The sequence below is a fragment of the Bombyx mori genome, chromosome 18 (assembly GCF_030269925.1).
Source record: "Bombyx mori chromosome 18, ASM3026992v2".
In the NCBI taxonomy this organism is placed as follows: domain Eukaryota; kingdom Metazoa; phylum Arthropoda; class Insecta; order Lepidoptera; family Bombycidae; genus Bombyx; species Bombyx mori.
The window spans coordinates 14,865,698-14,890,675 of record NC_085124.1 but is presented as its reverse complement, the minus strand read 5'-3'; the positions used below and the strand labels follow the sequence as shown (position 1 = coordinate 14,890,675).

Here is a 24,978-nt window from a genome sequence, read left to right as displayed (position 1 = left end):
TGCGGCGTTACCTCGCTCTGAGGCGATTTTCTCTGATTTTCTTATGACGTTGTCACGTTCAACTATCGTCAGTAAGCCGACTTTACAGATAACCGATTTTTTTACAAAGAATATATGATTTACATTCGCCCTTAAAGCACCATAATTTTGAGAAAATTTCATTAAACATTTTCAATGTGAATAACATTTTTTGGACGCCGAATAAAAAAAATAAACATTGGGTTCAGACAAAACAAAAATAGTCATCATTTATTTGTACGAAATCGTATCACACTCTTTATTTAAATATAGTGCTATTGTTTGGTTTTCTTTTGAAGAGAATGTCTTTGAACTCGGGTTGAATGAAATTAATGAAATAGTTGATTGTTCTAGCTCGTATCTGAAGTTTTTTAAATATGCCCCATGTGAAATATGTATCCTATACGGTAGGCAGCGGCTTGGCTCTGCCCCTGGCATTGCTGAAGTCCATGGGCGACGGTAACCACTCACCATCAGGTGGGCCGTATGCTAGTCTGCCTACAAGGGCAATAAAAAAAAAATTACGTTAAGATCTGTTTCTTGAAGCATACTGATATAAGATCAGTATACTCTCCGTTGTTTTTTGCGTTTGTTTTTTGTATTGGCTGTTCCAAATATTAAACCAGAATCAATGAATGCTGGTGGTAGGACCTCTTGTGAGTCCGCGCGGGTAGGTACCACCGCCCTGCCTATTTCTACCGTGAAGCAATAATGCGTTTCGGTTTGAAGGGCGGGGCAGCCGTCGTAACTATACTGAGACCTTAGAACTGATGTCTCAAGGTGGGTGGCGCATTTACGTCATAGATGTCTATGGGTTCCAGTAACCCCTTAACACCAGGTGGGCTGTGAGCTGGTCCACCCATCTAAGCAATAAAAATATATGCTAGAAGGCAGAAGTAGGATATAGACAGACACTTAAAAAGAAATTGTAATGATGGTGCTAAAAACGCTCTACATCACAAAATGTAAACTTTCAGCCCGGAAAATTCTTTGAAATGAAAGTCAAGAACTAACATTCCTGATGTCGTGACGATAGCAAAAGATAAAAAATGTTATGTGCCAATTTGAAAGGCAGGAAACGAGAATTATGTTAACAGTTGGTTCACGTAATTCTGGTTTCAAATTCCAGCCTAAACAGCTTAGCTGTTATTTCCAAGGGCAGGAGATAACCTAAATACGAGATTTCAATTTTAAATTTAGTCGTCGTCGTGGCCTAAAGGATAAGACGTCCGGTGCATTCGTATCTAGCGATGCACAGATATTCGAATCCCGCAGGCGGGTACCAATTTTTCTAATGAAATACGTACTTAACAATTGTTCACGATTGACTTCCACGGTGAAGGAATAACATCGTGTAGTAAAAATCAAAACCCGCAAAATTATAATTTGCGTAATTACTGGTGGTAGGACCTCTTGTGAGTCCGCACGGGTAGGTACGGTGGTACCTACCCGTGCGGACTCACAAGCCCTGCCTATTTTTGCCGTGAAGCAGTAATGCGTTTCGGTTTGAAGGGTGGGGCAGCCGTTGTAACTATACTGAGACCTTAGAACTTATATCTCAAGGTGGGTGGCGCATTTACGTTGCAGATGTGTATGGGCTCCAGTAACCACTTAATATCAGGTGGGCTGTGAGCTCATCCACCCATCTAAGCAATAAAAAAAAATCCATTTCATGTCATTTCATTTAGATTATACTTAGGTTGAATAGCAAGCACCATAATGGGTACGATTCCAGTCTACGGACCCACACCATCTATATAATCAATCAAAGCAAAGGTTAAAAACATTATTAGACCCAATAGGTGTAATTTCTTTAGCGGTATCAGACATATTGAATAATGTAACACCAAAAACAATGGCATTAACCGGAAACAATGCCCCGTTAGAAGTACTTAACATAGAATTTTGTTTTTTGTTTGATTAGGGTAATTTGGGGATCCAAAAATCAGAAAGAAATATTTTTTTCTATAATGCCATAGGCAAAATAATATCTGTCGTATTAAGTAAGTCCCTAGAAATAAAAAAATCTATTAATACGTGAATTAAATGCCATCCCAAGAATATGCTGATTGCGGCCACGGAGGCCCAATTGAGGCGAATCTTGGAGAAGGTGTACATCCAGCACTGAATGTTGATGATGCTTGTGTTATTTCAATTTCACAGCCAAATTTCTTTACTCACGAGTGTCTAATTTTCATTAGTTTAAGTTTCAATAAATGTTTGGTCTAGTATACAAAAACCAGAAAAAGCAGCACATTTGTAGCCGTGCTGTGTTTGCTTTCACTCCAAACCCAATCCTGAGGACAATACCTCATGATGACACTTATTATAAAGGCTTATCAATGAATTCGTATCCAAAATTTGGTGTCTGTGCTGGTACTATTGCAGACTTGTTTTATCGGGACTCAGCTCTTAGTGCAGTAAAACTTAAAACAGACTATCTTAATAAAATGCGTCCACCAAATTTTGTGTCTGTGTAGTTGACATTTCAAAACTTCCTTTATTTGCAGCTGCCCCTAAATATCAATTCGTATCATGATTTCCATAGAGATACATTTTCATTGAAACTGATCTAACATCTGAAAATTCTATTTTGAATATGAATGAAATGATTATGATTTTTTTTTTTTTTTGTCAGGAGGAAATCGCCGGACTTCCGCCCTTCACTGGGGATGGAGGGCGGGGCATGTCGGAGTCGAACCGACTAAAACCTCCTGTCTCTCAACAACCAACGTCCAAACCTCGCATGAGACAAAACTCATGAAAAGGCAAAGGGGGGAAAGCGAAGCGTTTAGTGCGGAGCACATCTCTCCCATCACCCTCCCCCTAATTGATTATGATAAGTGAAAAAAAAATCTAATTTAGCTTCGAAAATTTGCCTGAACAACTAAACAAACAACAAACATTACAAATAAAAAAACAATGGTAATAATAGAAAGTGAGTAACAAACTCAATATCCTTGTTAATTTGTTTTAGTACGGAACCTCGCTCTCGGAATCAATAAGCTTTCTTTTAACTAATTAGATGTAGAATTAGAATCACCCACTCTATCTTTTATATAAAAAGCCAAAAAATTCAAATAGAAAAATAGTTGGTTACCACTATCAGCTCAGTAATACTTGGAATTGAAAACCAAACACTACAATGGCACCGTCTGCTCAAAGAACTATGGTGAACCCCCCGGAAGTTAAAGACGATGGATCGGCCCCGAAACCGCTGACAGGAGAGGAAGTGGTCATCAGCGGCATGTCTGGTATCTTTCCGAAATCCGATAGCGTTTTGGAATTTAAGAATAACCTTTTCAATAAGGTATGTACATTTTCCTACATCGATTTTTTTATTGTTCTTGCAGTGGCTTGTAGGCAGACGAGCATACGGGCCACTTCATGGTGAGTGATTACCATCGCCCATGGACATGAGCAGTGCCAAGCTGCTGCCTACCAAAAATTATTTAGCAGATTAGCAGCTAAAAGGAAAAGTTTCATTAAGGTGGTATTCACGTGAAAACTAAACAGATAGGCAGAGTTATTTTCGTCTAAAAACATTATTTGCAATCTAAGATTTAGTCGCAAACATTTAAAAAAAAAATACCTGTTTGAAATAATCTGTAAGTGGCTGTAAATTATTTGAGATCTCTTATTTCAATTCATACTGCAAATTCACATTCTTACTGCATATTAATCCTATCTCTATTTATAAATAGATGTAAATTCGTCCAGTAGTTCTGGAGACGTGTCTAAAGGTGTTCCATTCTGTTTTTATTTTTTCTATTAAATTGAAAGGCAATAGAGCTACTATTTTAATGTTCAGACTATAAAATCTTAACTCGAATTAAACAAAGGCATTTAAATTATATGTGTAATTGTGCCTGATCACCAGTAAACAGAAAACTCGTCTAGAAACTCCTCAAAGTAAGTCAAACTAACAGACCCTTCTTTAATCCTGTAAAGGTGGACATGGTAACACAAGAGGGCTCTCGTTGGGTCTTCAACCACCCTGAAATTCCGAAGCACCTGGGCAAAGTCAAAGGCATGAGCAAGTTCGACGCCCAGTTCTTCAGAGTCCACTATAAGCAGGCCTGCACAATGGAACCTATGAGTAGAAAACTATTGGAACACGCGTACAGCGCTATATATGACGCCGGTTTGTATCTATCTAATATTAAATACAGTTCAGTTTTTGATCGAATCATATTTTGGTCTACACTAAAGAGTAATTGACCACAACCATCACACATAATTTTACATTTATCTTTTTCAAAAAAAATTACTTTCTCTAAAATAAAAAAATATATATTTATAATGATAAATTGATACATTTATATTGTGTTTATAATAATGTAATTTAAAATATAATAGAATTTTAAATATAAGCGCAATTAAATTAATATTTTGTTGTAAGTAACATTCATTAATTTATTTATTTATTTGAGAAAGAAACAGTACAATACAAACATATAATATTTTTAAATAATAGCTAAAACAATAACCAAATATGTTTCCACAATAAAAATCACATATGTATATTATTATGTAGATAGTGAACAGAGAAGAGAAATTTAGAAATTTAAGTTACAAAAAAACAAAAGCAACACAATACCCACATATTATTTTGTACATCAACTATAGGTATAAACCCTGTTCAACTTTATGGTAAAAAAATCGGAGTTTTCATCGGGGCAGCCTTCTCTGAATCGGAGAAGATGATTATCTACGAAAACATTCAACGAAACGGCTTCGGTATAACTGGGTGAGTTATAGAACAAAAAAATATGATAAATATTGAGACCAAGACAAAGTACACTTAGTTATATACTAGCATATGCACTTGCATAATATTGCACTTGATATAATATTGTTACAAATATTGTGGTATCTTATCAGAGATTTTTTTTTACTGCTTAGGTGGGTGGACGAGCTCACAGCCCACCTGATGTTAAGTGGTTACTGGAGCCCATAGACATCCACGACGTAAATTCGCCACCCACCTTGAGATATAAGTTCTAAGGTCTCAAGTATAGTTACAACGGCTGTCCTACCCTTCAAACCGAAACGCATTACTGATTCACGGCAAAAATAGGCGGACATTGAGAACAAAATCGCTGAATCAAGTGACCGAACTCAAAACCACCTTTTAAAATGTTTTATCAACTAAAAGCTTAGACAAATTCGTTTATTTTAATTATTCATTTACAACCAAATTCAATTTGAGAATATTGTTAAACTTGGTTACTACGGCTTAATTTGATTTCCAGTAAATTATTTTGGAAACGAAATTTAGACGCATTTAGCAGTCTGTAACTACGTTAGTCTGGTCGAAGCGGAGAGCTGCACTCTAAAGGGTTAACCACACTAATTAAAATTTACCGGATATTTAACTAATCATTATTTTATGAGTTTTGGAGGAATGTTTCGTAGTATAGTGATATTTAGTTGCTACGGTTAGATGGGTTTTAAATGTTCTAGATACAAAACTGGTAAAATTTTCCAAAGCCAAAACAGTGTTTGGCCAAGAACCAGAATATAATATTACTTAACTAACAAAACTAAGCATTCTTATAATCTATACTAATATCATAAAGAATTGTTGTTTGTTTGTATTGAATAGGCTACTGAACCGATTTCAAAAATTCTTTTACTATTTGAAAGCTACACTATTCCTGAGTGACATAGGCTATATATAATCTTTTTTGAAAAAAATTAGGGGTCCTTAGTAAAACTCCAATAATGTAACCCAAAGTGTAAAAAATTACCTAAAATATTCTTTGCATCGCGTGCCCTGCGAATACTATTGATGATAGAATAAAATAATGTACTACGACTTTGTAGAACACATTATCATTTACAAAAAGTGTTGCGACAGCATATGCCTTACTAATATAGTTATGCCGCAATAAGTGTTCTTTTATTTTAAAAATAAAACAACGTCACATATTGTTGAAATTTGTTAAAGACCCGAGCGGAGCCGGAGCGGGCCGCTTGTCTTTCATAAACTGCATAAAAGTGAAAACGGTAGGCAAATAAATGCATTCCGTTTCAGATGAAATTGTGAATTTTGTTCCTCTGTATTATTTGTATATGCAGTATTAATGGCAGGGAAAAATTACTATTGCAATATTTTTTTTGTAAACATGTTAGGAATTACTAGTTTCACTACATTAGTTTTAGTTCAGTCTTTATTTTAGTAAGAGCGATTTCAAATTACCCTGTTAGCCCTTTGCGTCACCATAATATAGGAAACTAATTTTTCTATTAAAGGTAACGAATAGTTTATTTATGATAAAATATAATATTTTATGGGATGTACATTGAAAAAGTTAGTTAAAATTTTCATGTTATTAAAAATAGGACAATTCGTCTAAAAACGGTTCTAGGATGGTTAGAGAACTATTAAAAGGGCTGCTAGTTTTATTAAGCTTACAAGGTAATGACTTAGTGTGGTCTAACTTTAACGTCCAATGTAAACAATTAAAATACATTAGCTCAGTCAGATACTGTGTAGTAACTTTTTTGGCCACAAATAAAATAAAAATTGTGGTAAATTTTTTTAATAATTCATAAATAATTTTTATAACAAAAGCTAGTAATATAAAAGCCATGGTGTCCATTTCATTTTGAGTGTAAATCACGTAGTTAATCATTCAGCTATACATATAATTGGGTACACGAGCAGTTTCGGCGAGAATCGGGTGCGTAGGCAGACTTTGGTCACCCCAACGTACGTGATAATGAACCAGTAATTCAAATCCATACCCACAAAAGTGTATTTACGATTAAAAGCTCAGAAAAACAGGTAGCGTAGGCAGGTAGCGTTTTTAAATATTCTAAAGTAAAATATGTTATTGGATCGCAAGATTTTAGAAATTGTCACGAGCAAGATTACGGTTTTACCACATGTCTTCTTCGTTGTTCAATGTTAGGAATTTTGACACCGGCATCCTCTTTTCGAAAGGCTGTCAATGATTTACTTTAATCAGTTATGTAAACTCGTCATTCGCGTAGGCAATCATTGTTCTTAAGGATCCAAATAACAAGAATAAAAACGTCAGACGGAGCACGTAAATCTTACCCTTGTCCACTTGACTTATGGGGAAGTCATTCCCCTTTGACATAGCTGAAATGATAAGTCCCACTGACAACTATTTTAATTAAGAATATGTCTTTAGTTTTTTTTCCTGTCAAGCATAATTAACAGCATACCCACCCACAAAAGGAAATGCTTTTAAGAGTAAGAATTAATTATCGGCTATTGTAGGTCATAGAGCCCAGGAAAGTTGTATGAGGAATCGAATCAGGTCTCATGCTAACGTTTATAAAATATCTTTAATATTTTTTCGTGAAGGACTACCTACCACATGTAGTCTTGTCAGTGGTTATAAAGATATCCAAATATCCGAAATATAGTGGACTTCTTTTTTCAAACAGTGTCCTTTGACAAACTTTTATCAATTGATTGGTAATCAGTCAAAATATTAATATATGTACTCTTATTACGGCATCTCTTTGGCTTGAGCCAGCGGCCCGCCTGATGTCAAGTCGCTACTGTCGTTCATGAACATTGACAAGTCAAGGACACGACGATGACCTTGTTCATATAAACAAGTCCTCGAGTGCAAAGCATGAAAGAAACTACCTAACTTAAAATTTAGCTATTAATTTTTGTATATGGAAATAATATAGTCAGCCCTCGGCTAGGCAATGTTCCGCTAGTCTTAAACAAATTTAGTTAAAGCAAATATAATTTGGAAGCCATTTAAACTGGCTTCGGGCGAGGAGGGCTTTTCTATTACAATATAATTGTTTATTTTATCTCTACATTACATAAACATATGTAGAGCTGTAGAATCTGTATATTTAAATATATCTATTTTTGCATATGAATTATTTATTAACTTTGCTTTTCTATGTGTTCCAGTATCTTATCTTTTGAATTATACATGTAACTCCTCGCAACTTTTCTCGTAGGACGGCTTAGTTACTATAATAACTGACTTAATATCTAGTAAAGTAATCAAGTTATTTTTTTATAAAAGACCTAAAACAATATCGGTCACGGATTTTTGTGCGAAATTTGTTACATCATGTCTATACCTTTAGGTAGGTACCTATGCATTGAAGTACTGGGGCTGTATATTTATTAATATAAATTTATTGTAACAAAGCGTGGGGTGTATGGTGTCAATAGTTATAAATATAAAAAAAAAAAATTATTGTAAAAAAAAAACAAAGGCAAAAAATAGTAATATATGCACCGCTTATTTTCAACCGGTAGCAAGCACAAGTCGAGCCAATTAAACAAGCGAACTTATAATTAGGTTTACATTGAACACGAATGCGGAGTGAACATGCAGTTCTGATCACAAAACATCTTCTCGAACTAGTTCCATTACTCTTGAAGATTAGAGATTCGTATACAAACTTGTAAAGTAGTTTTAGATCTACTTACTTTAACGAGATTTGGATGTGATGACGGCTTTCGAGAAACCACATCACGGATTTATCATTCGTTGATGAGTTCATTTTAGATTATGTTGGCTAAAATGTGGTATTTTATTGAAGTATGAAACTCACACACTTTAATTTAATTAATTTTTATAAATGTCGTATTTATTGATCAAAGTCAAAAATTAAAAGTTAAGCTAGCTTAATCTTGTAAACGGGTTTTTTAACTATTTGTTAGGTGATTCTTTCAGTTTTTCAGTTTTTTTCAGTTTTTTTATTGCTTAGATGGTTGGACGAGCTCACAGCTCACCTGGTGTTCAGTGGTTACTGGAGCCCATAGACATCTACAACGTAAACGCGCCACCCATCTTGAGATATAAGTTCTAAAGTCTCAAGTATAATTAAAACGGCTGCCACACCCTTCAAACCGAAACGCATTACTGCTTTACGGCAGAAATAGGCAGAGTGGTGTTACCTACCCGCGCGGACTCACAAGAGGTCCTACCACCAGTACAGGTTGGTGGTACCTACCTGAGCAGGCTCAAAAGATGGCTCTTTGATCTGTAAAAAGTCGTTAAGACTACCTCTACTACTACTACGTCATTATTACAATGACTATTGCAATAACGCTAAGCATCCAGAGCTGACTACTACTTAAGCATGATTTTCTCTCCCATTAAAGAGGCCTCTACCACTAAATAGCTGTAGGCTAAACTAGGCGTGAGTTTTTACATATTCGCCATCAGTGAAACCTATCAGACGTGGCAAAGCTCTGATATATTGATGTATACTTTCATTTATCTCGCGGAGGCAGTGCCTTAGCAACTTTTTATATTTGATGGGAAACAATAAATCTGAGATATGAGAACGGATCGGCGGTATCCATTTGAGATAGTTTCGTTTTACGAGCTTTTTTGGAGTTCCTTGACGGAATCGTGGAGCTTCCGTGCGAAACTTGAAAGCTGTTTGAGGGATCGCTTTGAAATCTTTATGTGAGACTGATCTAAGTTTTATTGAAGAGTTTGCATTGTTTTGTATCTTTTGTTGAAGCTTGGTAGATGAACCACCTCTCTTACCAAATGAACTGTATCTAACGAATTGTGGTTGTTAACGATTTTTAACTACAATTTCTAGCTCAAATCGAATAAAAATAAACAAATAATACTACAGCCACAATATCCGTACAAAAATATGTATAATCAAAAATTGTTGATCACGGAATGTTTGTTTAATTATAATCAAACTAGGGACCCGCCCTCGCTTCGCTTCGAAAACTAATTTATTATTGATTTTTCCACTATTTGATGGATGTTATTATAACTTTATATATAAACCTTCCTCTTCAATCACTCTATCTATTAAAAAAAACCGCATCAAAATCCGTTGCGTAGTTTTAAAGATTTAAGCATACATAGGGACAGACAGATATAGGGACAGAGAAAGCGACTTTGTTTTATACTATGTAGTGATATTGTTTTTTTGTATATTTCTCAGTATCGCACTTATTTATCTAATTCAGTGAAAAATAGTTCGCACTAGGTTCAGCGGATACCGAGCTAGTTACGGCTTAACGGTAAACGATTAGCTGTTAGTGGTTACCGAGTCACGGGCCTTCACGCATCGTTTGGTATTTGCTGTTGATTTAACTAATTTTTGCTTGTATCCTACCTACGTGGCTAAATGTAATTTATCCCATGTGGCGGGTAGCCATCATACAACGCAAGATATTTGATAGATGCCTGAATCTCGCTTACGACATTTTCAAGACAAGCTTGCATATATACAAGTTCCGAACAACAACATTCGGACCATCGGTCTACCGAGCAATATCATCCGCTCGGTGGAAGATCTTCCCTTCGTCGTATATATATTGCATTGACTTTGTTTTATCTAAAAACAGATGGTTAATCATTAAAAATGTCTTAAATAGATGAGATGGCGATAGAGACTCGTTCCACAAATTTTAATATGGTCATCAATACGGAACCCAGTTCACAAGCACACAGATTGCACTAAAATTGTTATTTTTTTATGTATTTCGTGGAAGGATTTCATAGGATTTACTTTCAGGTTTACTTTTGTTTCGCTCTGATTCACGGCTCTAGTTTTTCATAAGGTATACATAAATTTAGCATGCGGAGAAATATGTCGATAAACAATGCAATCTTTGTAATTTGTTAAAACGTAAACAGACCTAGTAATGTATTTAAAAATATATTTTAAAAATTTACTATCCAACTGGAACAAAAAAGAGATTAAAAACAAATAATCAGTACGTGAATAAGAATGGCAGGCGATCGAACATTATGGCATAAAAAGAGGAGGCCTATGCCCAGAATAGCCTATGCCTAGGAGATTGCAAAAAGTGGGAATGAGCTGCTCGCTCCGGGCATTTCAATATTGTAAAATTGTTATGTTATAATTACTTATTGTAAAAATGAATATTTATCAAAATCTAATATTTAAAAAAAAAAAAACTTATATTTAAAATAAAAAAAAAGACGCCCGCTGAGTAGTTTCTTGCCAATTCTTCTCAGGACGGAGGCTAATTATTGTGAATTGGCGGTAGTTCTTTTGACGTTCAACAAGTATGTACTTTCATTTATGTTGAATAAAACTTTTTTGATTTGATTTGATTTGAGAATCATAGGTTGGGGAAAAAGTCTTTTCGCATTATAGTATGTATGAACTTGTAATAAAATCTCTTTGGCTATACTATTTGTATCTGGTTGGTATTATTACAAGTTTAAATTTTAAAGAAGATAATTCCAAATTCTAATTAGGAAATTGTGTGATTTTTATTTATTTTTCGCACTGTCTAGATGAGTTAATCTAATGAAGAAATTCGAATTAGGTATCAAATGGCTGAAGATAAAACCCCAACCCAACCAACCCGATCATAACCCAACATCCCGGCAGAATCACCCAATCACCTCTATCTTGAACCACCAAAACACAACAATAACAATGACTGTCGAAAAATTCACCGTCAATTTTAAAAAACAATAGGCAATTTCGATTCAATGAACATGCTTTTACGGAATTATAATAGAATGAATTTGAAAAACAAATTTTACAAAATTACAACGACTTAAAAAACACCAAATTAGGGAGTTTTTTGTTGTTCTAATCATCTATTGTATGGTAAATTTCTAAATGATGTACATACGTTCAAATATATACATGAATAAATAATAAACACTTCAGACAAAGATTACCCGAATGCTTGCTTAATGTGGGAATCGAACCCACGTCTTAGCGCAGTAATCAATTAATTTAAGATTTAGATACGACAGCGGAACCGATATTAATAGAAGGACGGATGAACTCTTTTTTTTTATTGCTTAGGTGGGTGGACGAGCTCACAGCCCACCTGGTGTTAAGTGGTTACTGGAGCCCATAGACATCTACAACGTAAATGCGCCACCTTGAGATATTAGTTCTAAGGTCTCAGTATAGTTACAACGGCTGCCCCACCCTTCAAACCGAAACGCATTACTGCTTCACGGCAGAAATAGGCGGGGTGGTGGTACCTACCCGCGCGGACTCACAAGAGGTCCTCCCACCAGTAAAATAACTCATTCATCTTACTAAAAAATAAATAAGTAAAAATATATTTTCATTCGCACAATCATTTTCAGAGGCAACAAAGCTATGTATGCGAACCGAATCTCCTACTGGATTGATGGGAAGGGCCCATCTTATGCTCTGGACGCGGCTTGCGCCAGCTCTATGTCGTGCTTAGAGCACGCCTATAGATGCATGAGCACGGGTCAATGCGAGGCAGCTATTGTGGGTGGATGTAACCTCTGCGCTCATCCGAATGTTACTTTGAATTGTAAGAGGTAACTATTTTGATGCTTTTCTTTTTAATACCCTTTTATTAGCTCCAGGTGTATGTATGTTAGTATGTAACGGAATCTTTGAACATGATTTTGAACCCCTTCAAAACGTCGGATTACCTCGAAATTTGGTATACTTATTAAGGATCGATGACAATTCAATATTTAAAAAAAAAATTGAAAAATTTAAAGTTAACTAAAAAATGAAAAATAAATAATAGTTTAAAAAAAACTAACAAAATACGCATGCATGGGTGTGATACAACTACTGATACAATGTGCATGGTATCAGTAGTTATAAATATTTTATGAACAGATATGAGTAGAAAAATTATTTTGATAATATCCTGAAAAGCACCCGCTTTTTTTACAATAAATTTTTTTTTCTTACACTATTTTTAATTCAAATTTATTAAGTTTTGTTTTCTATTTTTAGTGGGATTTTCTATAAAAGCGTACTTTATTAGTTTTTTAAACTGTTATTTATTTCTATCATGTTAGTGATCACGTTTAAATTAATTTCTTCAATTCTGAACAATCATCATTGTTTAAATAATGACTTCTTTAAACTGAGGTATTCTGTAAAATTTAATTTAAGAATATATTGCACAGTAGAGTAAACCCAATCTGACACCGACTCATTTTTTTCACTGATATGATAAACAATTTTATTTCAGGGCTGGTTTTCTTTGTCTGGATGGTAAAACAAAATGCTTCGATAAGAACGGAGACGGCTATGTTAGATCTGATGCAGTCAGCGTCCTATTCTTGCAAAAGTCCAAGAATGCTAAGAGGTAGGATAATCATAATAATGTTACTCGCTGGGGTTCGGGATAAATTAATGTTCCACCAAAGTACAACTTAAAACTGTATTTATCACTTAGAACACATACAGAACACTTTAAAATCCTCAATTTGCTTCTTTCGCTTCGCTTCAAGTGATCCGTTGGTGTTTCGCTTCGAGTAGTCCGACTACTAACTGACTGCGTGCCATCTCAGCAACGCTTTTATAGTCGATACGAAATTTCTAGATTTAACGAGAATATTCTGGACAAGTCGAGTAGCTTCGTATGTGTGTTTCCGCTATCTGACAATAGATGGCGTTGTACTTCTCGAGCGTTCTAGATCCTTTGATATTCGTTCGACTGTTCGGCGATAGATGGCGTTACTCTTATCGGCGTAACAATAATAAAGAGCGAGTGCAATTGGCAGTTATGATTGTAATTACGTCACCCAATCGCGCCAAACACTCAATATAGATGAGTGGGTATCCTAGATTTAACACGATTTTTTAATTATAGATCATTCGTATTGAGAATTTTGGGAATTTAATGAATTAATAGCCGGTCCAAGGTTTAATCTTTGATTTAAAGATTTATATGTTTGCCTGAACTGATCCCATAACTTTACCTCAAAGCCGCGATCAAATTGGTAAACCTTTGCGGAAATTAGCCCGCACAAAAGTCCAAACAAATAAACGCAGAGTCTGTTTACGATTTCATTAAATATGATATTGAGAGACATTCGAAACACTTGAACAAACCTACATAATATTAATTTACAATGTTCTTTTTCTATAATTTTTATTATAAAATCGATTTTTTTATATACGAAGTTTTTAAGTATTAGATTACCTTGAATCTCGAATATCGTTGTAGCACATTTTAATATTTAGAATTTAACAAAAATGTAAACAAATTTTGAAACTAAGTTCTTAAAGCTACTGGTGGTAGGACCTTTTGTGAGTCCGCGCGGGTAGATACCACCGCCTAGCCTATTTCTGCCGTGAAGCAGTAATGCGTTTTCGTAGCCGTAGTAACTATACTGAGATCTTAGAACTTATATCTCAAGGTGGGTGGCGCATTTACGTTGTAGATGTCCAGGGGCTCCAGTAACCACTTAACACCAGGCGGGCTGTGAGCTCGTCCATCCATCTAAGCAATAAAAAAAGCTATAAATTGCTTACCTCGGAATTGATACATAAAATATTTTGGTTGTACCGCAGTTCTCTTTGGGAGGCAGTGAAGTGGACAAACATCCACTAACATACTACGCGACATTTACAATTCTATGACTGCTTGGAATTCACTTCCCTAAGTACAGAACGCGTTTCGCTCAAGTTTTCTGATTCTGAACTGAAGTTTTAGTTACTCTTCTAGATAAATTCACCATGAAAAATTAAATATTCGAATTAACGAACTTTAGTTAATACGTTATGTCAAATTTATGTGCATTTTGTCGTAAGAATAAGAACTATTTCAACTGGTAGTAGAGAGTACTGTGAGGCTGTAGAGATGGTCGTCATCGTCTCTATCTGACTTGATATACGTCATGGGTCCCGATTCGTAGAGTAGGAGAGCTTCCCTTTTAAAACAACTGAAACTTCAAGCTTATGCTTCATGTTGGCATATGGTACTCGCATTGGAGTCTCTACGGTTTTTGGTAACTATTTAACACAAGGTGGGCCTTTAACTCGTATACCTGAATTCTGTTTGCAGAAATTGAAAATCGGCACATCGCTCTGTACATTGGCACAAATACTCTTGTGTTTTTAGGCCACGACAAACTAATAGTCAAACAAACGTATTACAATTATCTTAACTTGAATAAAATACCTCAATTACCCCATTTACTTCCAGGATCTACTCAGAAGTGTATTACGCAAAAACTAACTACGGCACAAACGTAAATGCCGATGAATTTCTACCAATCCGTGAACCGAAGGAGATACAGGAATTCCTTGAAGCGTTCTACTCGGAAATCGACGTATGTCCTAAAGACGTGGAGTACATTGAAGCGTCTGGTGCTGGTACGTGAAATACTGTAATTAAGTTGCGGGGGAACCCCCGGATTTACGAAAACATATAGATATCAAATTTTTGAAATAGAAATTTCAATAGGCCTTTTTATTTATTACCCTTAGATCCGAATTGCAATATTGATTCGTAAGCACTATAGACAATTAAAATGGTATTAGAATTGAATGGCTTACGTTAAGTATGATCCATAGATACCACATTGAGCCGAAATATCAGTTTTATTGGAGTGATGACTATCATATCAGTTGATCATAAATGCATAACAGTCTGAAACATTTTTTTGATACTTTATCAATGTTGCATCGTGTGACGATTTTGAGTCACAAAATAAATGTAGTCGTCACATCCTGCTATACCTTCACACTTAACATGAAAGCTTAAATGCGTGAAACACTACTTTCAGTACATGTTGTGTTGATATAATAATGTAGATACTTACAGTATTCTTTTTTCAATAGCCATTGCTGAAGCCGACGGTAAAGAACTTGAGGCGATCGGTAAAGTGTTCGCTAATGATAAAACTATCAAAGTGGGATGTGTCAAGTCGAACATGGGGTCAAGTGAAGCGGCCTCTGGAGTTTGTGCTGTTACTAAGGTAACTGAAATAATTTACAGCATTTTTGAAACACCGTCATACCGTTAAGGCTTAGTGAAAAAATACGTCAAACTAACAAAAAAATTGATGTGTAGTGTCGTGGGACACCGGATAGGAACGAATTTACTTATTATAAAAATATTAATTTTAAGTTCTATTCGAGGTATAAATAAAATAAAACTGGAGGTTTCGCAACAACACACGGTCATTTGGTAATGTGCGAACTTATTGTGGTACACTTCATTCACGGTTGTTTGCACAAGAGTAAGTGTATTGAGCAAACGAACGCTCTGAGATCTTGGTCAATGAATGATAAAAAAATATGTTATTTTTTGTACGTTATTACAAAGTTAAGTCGTACACTGTGTGCATTACTAATAAAAATCTTACATTACGGACGTTTTTTTCCCGGTTAGGGTACCCTTCCCCATCGTCCCATAAGGAACTTCGTTCCAAAAATATGGAGCTACCGATCAAGAATAATATTTTGGAGTTCCCGAAACTCTGATAGGAGTCATAGTGATAAATTAATGAAATTACTGTATACAAAAGAAAATGCCTATATAAGAAAACGTTTTTAGTTGAGTCCCCAAAGAAGATAAAAATATGTATATTCTTACAGTAGTCACTGATCTTATAATAACGCTGAGATCCTTTGACCTTTGATAAAATATATAAAGTTACCTCAATTATCGAATAGGAAACTTTGAAATATATTGAGCGACTTATGATACTTATTCCTAGATATTTTTTGATGGCCGAAGTATCGTCGTTAAAGTTTATTCACCCGAATGAATACGTTCTCTCGACGTTCTTCAACAAAAACTCCAAATGATTATCAAATGAGAATAAGATGTTTGACTAACTTATTAATTTTCATTTTGAATTCTGTTTTTAGGTCTGTCTAGCATACCACGAGGGGAAGCTCCCAGCTAATTTACATTACTCCGAACCACAAGATCAAATAGATTCTGTACGCGACGGGAGAGTCCAGGTTTTAACTGACAATTCTCCTTTCAAAAGAGGCTTTTCCGCTTTGAACATGTTCTCTTTTGGTGGAGTCAATTTGCATGTCTTATTAAAGGGACACTTCAAACCTAAGGTAATAATAATTTAAGCATAAAGTAATACATTTACCACTTAACATTATTTTTTATAATAATATTAAAGAGCAGTGAAAGACCTTTAAGAACAAGACCGATAAACAGCCAAGCTATCCCAGGATTAAATCAGGCGTAATCATATGATTATGAGTATAACTTGCATATTATGCCACATCATAGTCGGTTGCTCTTGGCAGAGCAGTCGTGGTCATGTGGAATTCTTGTTTGTTAAAGCCTTGATAGATGTTTTCCGTAGTTTGCGAACCGAGGCCCGGCGTTTTGGGCAATCATTAAAGAGCAGTAACTGGTGCTTGGTCGTGGAATGATGCAGCTATTGTTACCGTAAACAAACCGTCGATCATTTTAGTAAATATGTTCATAAATCGCGACCAAATACTATGATTAATAATATGAAAATGGGCGTAAGGGTACCACATACAACCGCCTATATGCCGCGGAGTAGTTTGGTTTGAAAGGCGAAACAGCTGTTATGGAATTGACACTTCGACTTTAAGATAGTTGACAGCATTCACGTTGTGACGCTATTCACATGTCCGCTAACCACTCAACGCCAGTTGGGTCATTTGCCTGTTCATCCATCAATGCAGTAATAAATTTAAGCCCATAAACTACCTTGAACAAGAAAATATACGCAAGATATAATCCAGAGGCTACATAATATATGCTTCATGAGTGTTGATAACGTTTATAATATAACTAGCTGTACCCGTCCGCTTCGCTGGGCATTTAAAATTAACATTATTATTTCTCGCCCCCACATAGATTCTCATCATTAACGCCCACGCAACTGGTGTAGGGAGTCCAACACTCATATAAATATTGACCTATCTATTAAGTACATGTTTTTTTCTACATGAATACCAAGTTTCTAGTCAATCGGATGCATGGTTCATTCAGTAGTTATAACGGAACATCCGTAAAAACCACTGTAGATTTATATATTAGTATAGAAGTATAGATATGTATATGTGTTGTAAAGTTTCTGACATCGCTCATGATAGTGAACGATGTGTCCACTTAATCATCTCTAGAACATAACATCTGTCATCACTTACAAATCGTACTATCGATAAATCAAGATAAACGTTACACGTTCAATAGCCAAGCTAAGGTTGTCTGCGATTTAAGGTTGCAAATATACAGATGCGGGAACCCAAACTTTTAACGTCAAATATATTTAACAAAGGTCCTGATTACTTTACTGTAAGGCCATTAACTGTACAAGAATAGATATGCCTTTTTTGGAGTAAAAAACTTATTGAAATTTTAAGGAGCTTTAATATTATACTAGCCTAATATCTTAAGTTGAATATTTTATATTGAAACTAAAAGAGACCAACACAGCTTCTTATCAAATCAACAATAATGTTTCTCATAATTATAAAAAAAAAAAACGCTATTTCACTTTTCAATCAACTTCTTCCCCATCTTCTTTTGTTTAAATTTCAGGACCTACAACGCTACAAAAGCAGCATACCTCATTTAGTGCTAGCATCTGGTAGACAGAATAACTGCGTAGAGAAGATTTTCGAATCACTAAAGAATAGACCCGTTGATGCCGAGCAAATTGCACTGATACACGACATCCATGATTACGAGATAGCTGGACATATGTGCAGAGGATACATAATACTTGGTATATCACCTTTATTTAACTAACGTAGTTGGGCCAGTTAGTTTATATTTCACTTGACTTAGCGCTTGTCATATTGGGAGATTTTGAGAGCGAAGTCTTCGTCGCGGTGGTCAACATAGGTGTGCAGGCTTCCGTTTCACAAGCAATCTTCATTAAATTAATTAGGGTTTTATTATTTACATAAAATTTTAGAGTTAAATTAATTAGTAAGAGGACGTCAACAATGAAATGTAAAATCAGGATATTGTTACTGCCAGAGCTAACGATAGTCGAATGAAAGCTCTAAGCAAAAAAAAAATCGAAGTATTTATTTTATGGTTAAAGATACTATATGAGATAATTTAATTTACGAAATAAAAGAATCACAGTAAGTGATATCTATAAAGAAATGGTTATTTGGACTGGATGGTTGTACTGTTAAAAAGGAAACCTTACAACTCATGTCTCAAGGTGAGTGGCGCCATTTAGGTTGTAGATATCTATAGGCTTTGGTAATCACTTAACATCAGGTGGGCCGTGAGCTCGTCCACCCATCTAAGCAATAAAAAAAAACTAGAAGTTCTAATAAAAAGACCAACAATTTGTAACATACTAATTTGTAACATGCCTATAATATTTTTTTAGAAAACAATGAGAACAATGAAACCGTCTGCCTCACTGAAAGCATAGAGTACTGCCCAGGTATTATTCGTCCGGTGTGGTTCGTCTACAGTGGAATGGGAAGCCAATGGGCTGGTATGGGAGCTGAATTAATGAGGATTCCTGTATTTGCTGCTGCTATTGAAAAGTAAGTTCGAATTGTTATCTGAAGCATCTGTGGCATAATATGTAAGATATTCTCGTAATCATATGATTACGCCTAACTCAATCATGGGATAGCTTGGCGATTTATCGGTCTTATTCTTAAAGGTCTTTCACTACGAAGGAACTTCTTGTGATGAATCCAACCCGTAGACTTAAGGTGAAATACTACTGATATCGCCTTGTTCTGATACAAAACCCTCGTGTTTTTTCATTTGATAAGTTCCTACTTTTACAGACTCAATTGTATTTTATCAGTTAATTAGGAAATTGTACAATTGTATACTTAATTGTATTTTATCAATTAATTTCCTAATTTATTAAAATATATGTAAATTCCTAATTAATTTAAATTAGTTTAATTTCCTAATTAATTAATAAAATACAATTGAGTGTTTGTCATACCGAGTTGATCAGCAGAGTATTGTGACAATTACATTCTGCTCTATAATCTCATAGAACGTAATAACACTACAACTTTTTACTAAACATCTCTAGCAAAAATTTAAAGTTATATATGGTGCTTAACAATGAACAAGAGAAATAACAATGGCTGTAATGTGGACGTTGTTAATGTATAACGACCTTTAGTTTCACAAAACTTTAACTGTGGCTAAGAAGAAGAAGAGTTTTAATAAATTTTCTTAACACTATAAATAACAAACTAAACAGTCTAATTTGGAATAATTTAAATGAAAGAAACACTTTAACTAATCTTCAATTCCCAGCACTAGTTAAGCTTTCTAATTTTATAACTATCACAGCCACTACTAGCCAGAAAGGTTTTCTTAAATGAATATATTTTACTTTTCACCGCCAGATGCCACAAAGTTCTCGCGCCCAAGGGTATTGATATCGTCCGCATCCTGTGTGAACCAGATAAAACTATCTTTGACAACATTCTCCATTCATTTGTTGGAATTGCTGCTGTCCAGATCGGACTTACTGATGTCTTGAGAGAAATAGGAATAGTTCCTGATCACATCATTGGTAAGTGAATGATTTTTTATAGCATACAGCAAAGACTGCTATTAAACTTAATCATTAAAAGTGAATATTTGCAGTTAAGCATTAAGCTATAATTGCTTACATAACTTAAAACAAAACCAATACTAAGATATAACAAAACACTAATGAAGCTACATATAATAATTCAAATTATAAATGAACAGAATAATATGTTGTTCACTTTATACACCAACACAGGAGCATTTGGTTAATATCTATGCACCGATTCATATTCACGTACAAGTTTTTTGGAACAAAGTTCCTTATGGGACGATGCGGAGGGGTACCCTAACCAGGAAAAAACGTCCATAACGTAAGATTTTTTTAGTAATGCACACAGTGTATGACTTAGTTTTGTAATAACGCACAAATTAGTAATGCACATAGTGTACGATTTAACTTTGTAATAATGTAGAAAAAATAACGTATATTTTTGTCATCGATTTCGTCGGTCATTGACCACGATCTCAGAGCGTTCGTCTGCGCAATACACTAACTCTTATGCAAACAACCGTGAATGAAGTATACCACAATAAGTTCGCACGTTACCGAATGACCGTGGTTTGTTGCAAAAACTCCAATTTTCTTTTCTTTATACCTCGAATATAACTTAAAATGAATATTTTTATAATGAGGAACTTCGTTTCTATCCGGTGTGCCAGGACACCACACATCTTTTTTTGTTTTTTTTAAACTGCTCATTTACATTGGCAGGTCACAGTGTGGGAGAATTAGGATGTGCTTACGCTGACGGTTGCTTCACTGCAGAAGAGATGATTTTATCAGCGTACAGCCGAGGTCTGGTTTCTGTGCAAACACCATTCATTCGTGGGTCCATGGCCGCCGTTGGACTCGGATATAAGAATGTAAGTAAACAGTGAAGCTGACTAGATATACAACCTTTACATAATAATTGCTGAAGCGGCAAGCAAGAAAGTTGTTTAGTCTTCAAAGGACTTCGCAGTAAAATCAGTTTTTAATTAAAGATTATGTACGTAATACAAATGATAAAAAGTGATGGTCTTGGTAATATTGATTTGGTTTTAGTGAAAACATTGAAAGTAACAGCACTTGAACCGGTAATAGGCAAATCTAACCATGAATAACGTTGCTAGTAAAATCGAATTTCTCAAAAACTATTAAATGAAACAAAAAAAAAAAACACAGCGACCAATTTAATGATTACTTGTAAAATCGAGACGCATTATTTAAAGCAAAGTAGTTTCCAAAATACGATGCTAAGTGCGAAAGCGTTAGGGAACAGATGAAAACGCATGCAAAAGTGTATCAAGAAAAGCGTACCTAGTTATCTTTTATTTTTTCCGCTCTCGAGTAAAATACGGATTTAAAATGTCCTTACATATTACAGATCCTACCACTCTGTCCGCCTGAAATCGAAGTGGCTTGCCACAATAGTTCGGACTCTTCAACAATATCAGGACCCGCTGAACCAATGAAGAAGTTCATCTCTGAGCTCACCAGTAAAGGGATATTTGCCAAAGAAGTACCCTGCTCTAACATCTCGTTTCATTCGAGATACATAGCTGATGGCGGTAAATATTGAAGTGTTACATACCGATTATAATAAATAAACTATGCTCATATATTAGGTCCTTACATATGAAATTGGCGTTTTGTACGGGAGGAATATGAAGTCATTTTTTTTTGTAAAATATATTTAATTAATCAAAGTGTGCACCGTTGTTATCTATGCATTTTTGCCATCTCTTATTTAGTTCATTGATCCTTTTATTACTAAAAAAGCCATGGGTGCAACAATCAATAAACTCTTTGAAGGTGGTTTGGACTGCCTTTTCTTTGTAAGAAGTTGTCCAAATTCCAGAAAAAATGGTAATCTGTTGAGCAAGGTCCCGGAAATACGGTGGATGTCGCAGACATTCCAATTGTAGCTCATCTAACCTAGTGGTTGCTTGTTGTGCAGTGTATGGTCTTATTCGCTAATTTCATATGTAAGGACCTAATATTTTAAATAAAATAAATACTAGATGCTATATTTAACAAGACCGAAAGGAACAAAACTCAGTATAAGACTGAATTAATACGTTGTATTTATAATTCTTAATGTTCAAATTTTAAGTACATAGCAGTCTAAAAATATGTATACTCGTAGAATATACCTTGCATATTATTATTATTTTGTTTATAAAGGTCCTGGCCTTTTAAAATACTTGAGTGATGTCATCAAAGACCCGAAGCCACGGAGTGAAAAGTGGGTATCTACATCTGTACCACAAGAAAACTGGGATGATCCTAAAGCTAAGTTCTCGTCAGCCGAGTATCACACTAATAATTTATTGGTTAGTATTTTGTGTTGCCATGTTTTTTTTTAATTCCAAGATATTATTTATGCAAATCTCTGCAATTGGATTTTAATTGTGTTTTATTGATATTCTTATTGATAACGTTCGGTAAAAATTCTTCAAACATATTGTAGTGTTTTAAATATTTGTAATTAGCTATTAGTTTGTTTTAGCATTACATTAAGATTTTGCGTTACTCAAAAATATTTCTAATTTTATTTTCTTAGAACCCAGTACTATTCGAAGAAACTTCAAAGCTAATACCATCAGACTCATTGGTCATTGAGATTGCACCTCACGGATTATTACAAGCGATCCTTAAGAGGTCTATGCCGGAATGTCAACATCTTCCCCTGACCAGACGAGGACATGCTGATCCCGTAAAATTTTTACTGGAAGGAATTGGAAAGTAAGTGATTTGAATTGATTTGAAGGAATAGCTCAAAACTTTAAACGGGTTCTAATCACGTATTAGAATGTTAAGACTAGACAACCAGGCGTGGATACGAAGAGTTTTAAATCCAAATGGTAAGAAACCGCCATTTTGCCTATTTTTATCACCAAAAAGTCTTGCGTCTTAATTTGAAGGGTTGGATATTCGGAATACACTAGAATTGAAACTTTGAATTCATGATTCTGATGTCTACGAGCTCCAGTATCAATTTAACAAAAGATGGACCATATTATTATTATTATTAATACTTTATTTCAGTTTTTTTTTTAAACCATAACATTTTGTTAGTAATAATTACTTATAATCTATGTTAGTAACTTAAAAAATATACGGATCATAGAGCATGAGTTTGTTCATCCATCTATGTAATAAAAATGGCTTCCATTCCAAATTAATAAAAATTCCATCCCATTCCAATTTCCATTCCAATAATAAAAATAGCTCCAAATTCTTCAGGCTCACCTGACAACTTTATTTCCCTGAGCAACATTTCTGTTTAGCAATTCTTAAATATTTAAATTAATCAATTCTTTATTTCTCTAGATTATACGAATTAGGACTGAACCCAAAAATCAGTGCTCTATATCCAAAAATCGAGTATCCTGTGTCTACTGAGACTCCTCTACTGTCGCACCTGGTTGAATGGGAACATAGTGAAACTTGGTACGTTTAAAAATATAAAGTTTCATAAAATTACTATAAATGCAATTTGAGGATACTAAAAGTACTTAAAAATCGGGACATAATTCCGTGAACGTCTTTTGTTTATTTTAGTAAGTTTTAGAATAATTGCTTTTAGGACTGCGGATGAAATGTTCCACCAAAAAGGGCCTTTGTTCGAAATTGTATTTTGGTAGTGCACGACGACTAATATTTTTCAATATATTACATTTGCTTTTCGAGAAAGCCTAGTAGGGCAGTAATCGAAATGGTCTACGGTTACAAAACAGCCAGAATTCAAATGGTAAAAGAAATGAATATTGCTAGAAGCGGATGTGCGTTTTCAAATATATTTTTTGTTATGTTACATTTTCGGCTTTGGAATGAACGTCCTTTGACGGTGCTTCTCGAACGCTATGGCATGTTCTTTTTCCAATAAGGCTATGGGAAAACCCTGCATGGTAGGTAGCGAATTGATTCTGCCTCTGGTGTTACTCACATCTGCGACGTGACCGTGACTGTTCAATATCAGATGAGCCGTATTCTTGTCTAGCTACAGTAGGAATAAAAAATATCTTGTTCATTGGATATGATTTTGTTTTCAGGCCTCAAGCCATTTATAACACTAAACACAGAGTGACCGCTCCGTGTTATGAATTCGTCATGTCAATCCACGACGATGACTTCAAATACTTCAGGGGTCATAATAGAGAAGGTAAATTATTTTTGCATATTGAAATCTAAAAAACTACTACACCATATAAAATAAAAGTTAAATAAAAAACGGATGATGGAGTTGTCATAAAATACAATGGATTACCACTTCAAGAATATCATTGAGAAAATGTAATTTCCACAAATAAATCGTTGGAGCCGTTTCCGAGATTCAGATTATATATATATATATTAATATACAAGAATTGCTCGTTTAACGATATAAGATTATACAACAGATGTCTTCGAAAAATGAGTAACGAATTTTGTTTGGAAGTCGATTTCTATATTGTTAGTCAAGATGCTGTCCACATACTAATTCAAATAATAAAATGTAAACAGGAATCTGCGTTCTACCAGAAGCCGCTTTTCTAGTGAACGTTTGGCAAACCCTGGCCATGTACAACGGGAAGAACTACAAGGATATGTCTGTTGTATTCAAAGATCTTAAATTCCGTGGCGAAGTAGCCATCAGGGATGAAGATACACTGAAATTTTCGTTCATGATACATAAAGGAAATGCTAGATTCGGGGTTAGTTCGTA

The 24,978-nt window shown here is 34.8% G+C and overlaps 1 protein-coding gene across 1 annotated transcript in view; it reads left to right on the top strand.

Annotated features, from left to right (window-relative positions):
- The first annotated feature begins 3,127 nt into the window (after positions 1–3,127).
- The window catches only part of LOC693037 (p260), a 38,091-nt gene continuing 16,240 nt past the window's right edge, over positions 3,128–24,978 (top strand). Inside the window, 18 exon segments of the mRNA NM_001044011.1 lie at positions 3,128–3,328; positions 3,970–4,162; positions 4,648–4,768; positions 12,102–12,305; positions 12,980–13,096; positions 14,942–15,111; positions 15,580–15,716; positions 16,615–16,818; positions 18,290–18,476; positions 19,101–19,263; positions 20,098–20,267; positions 21,000–21,151; positions 21,655–21,838; positions 22,455–22,603; positions 22,834–23,015; positions 23,604–23,723; positions 24,326–24,435; positions 24,777–24,967. Of these exon segments, the coding sequence (NP_001037476.1) occupies positions 3,164–3,328; positions 3,970–4,162; positions 4,648–4,768; positions 12,102–12,305; positions 12,980–13,096; positions 14,942–15,111; positions 15,580–15,716; positions 16,615–16,818; positions 18,290–18,476; positions 19,101–19,263; positions 20,098–20,267; positions 21,000–21,151; positions 21,655–21,838; positions 22,455–22,603; positions 22,834–23,015; positions 23,604–23,723; positions 24,326–24,435; positions 24,777–24,967 (2,919 nt within the window). The 5' untranslated portion in view covers positions 3,128–3,163.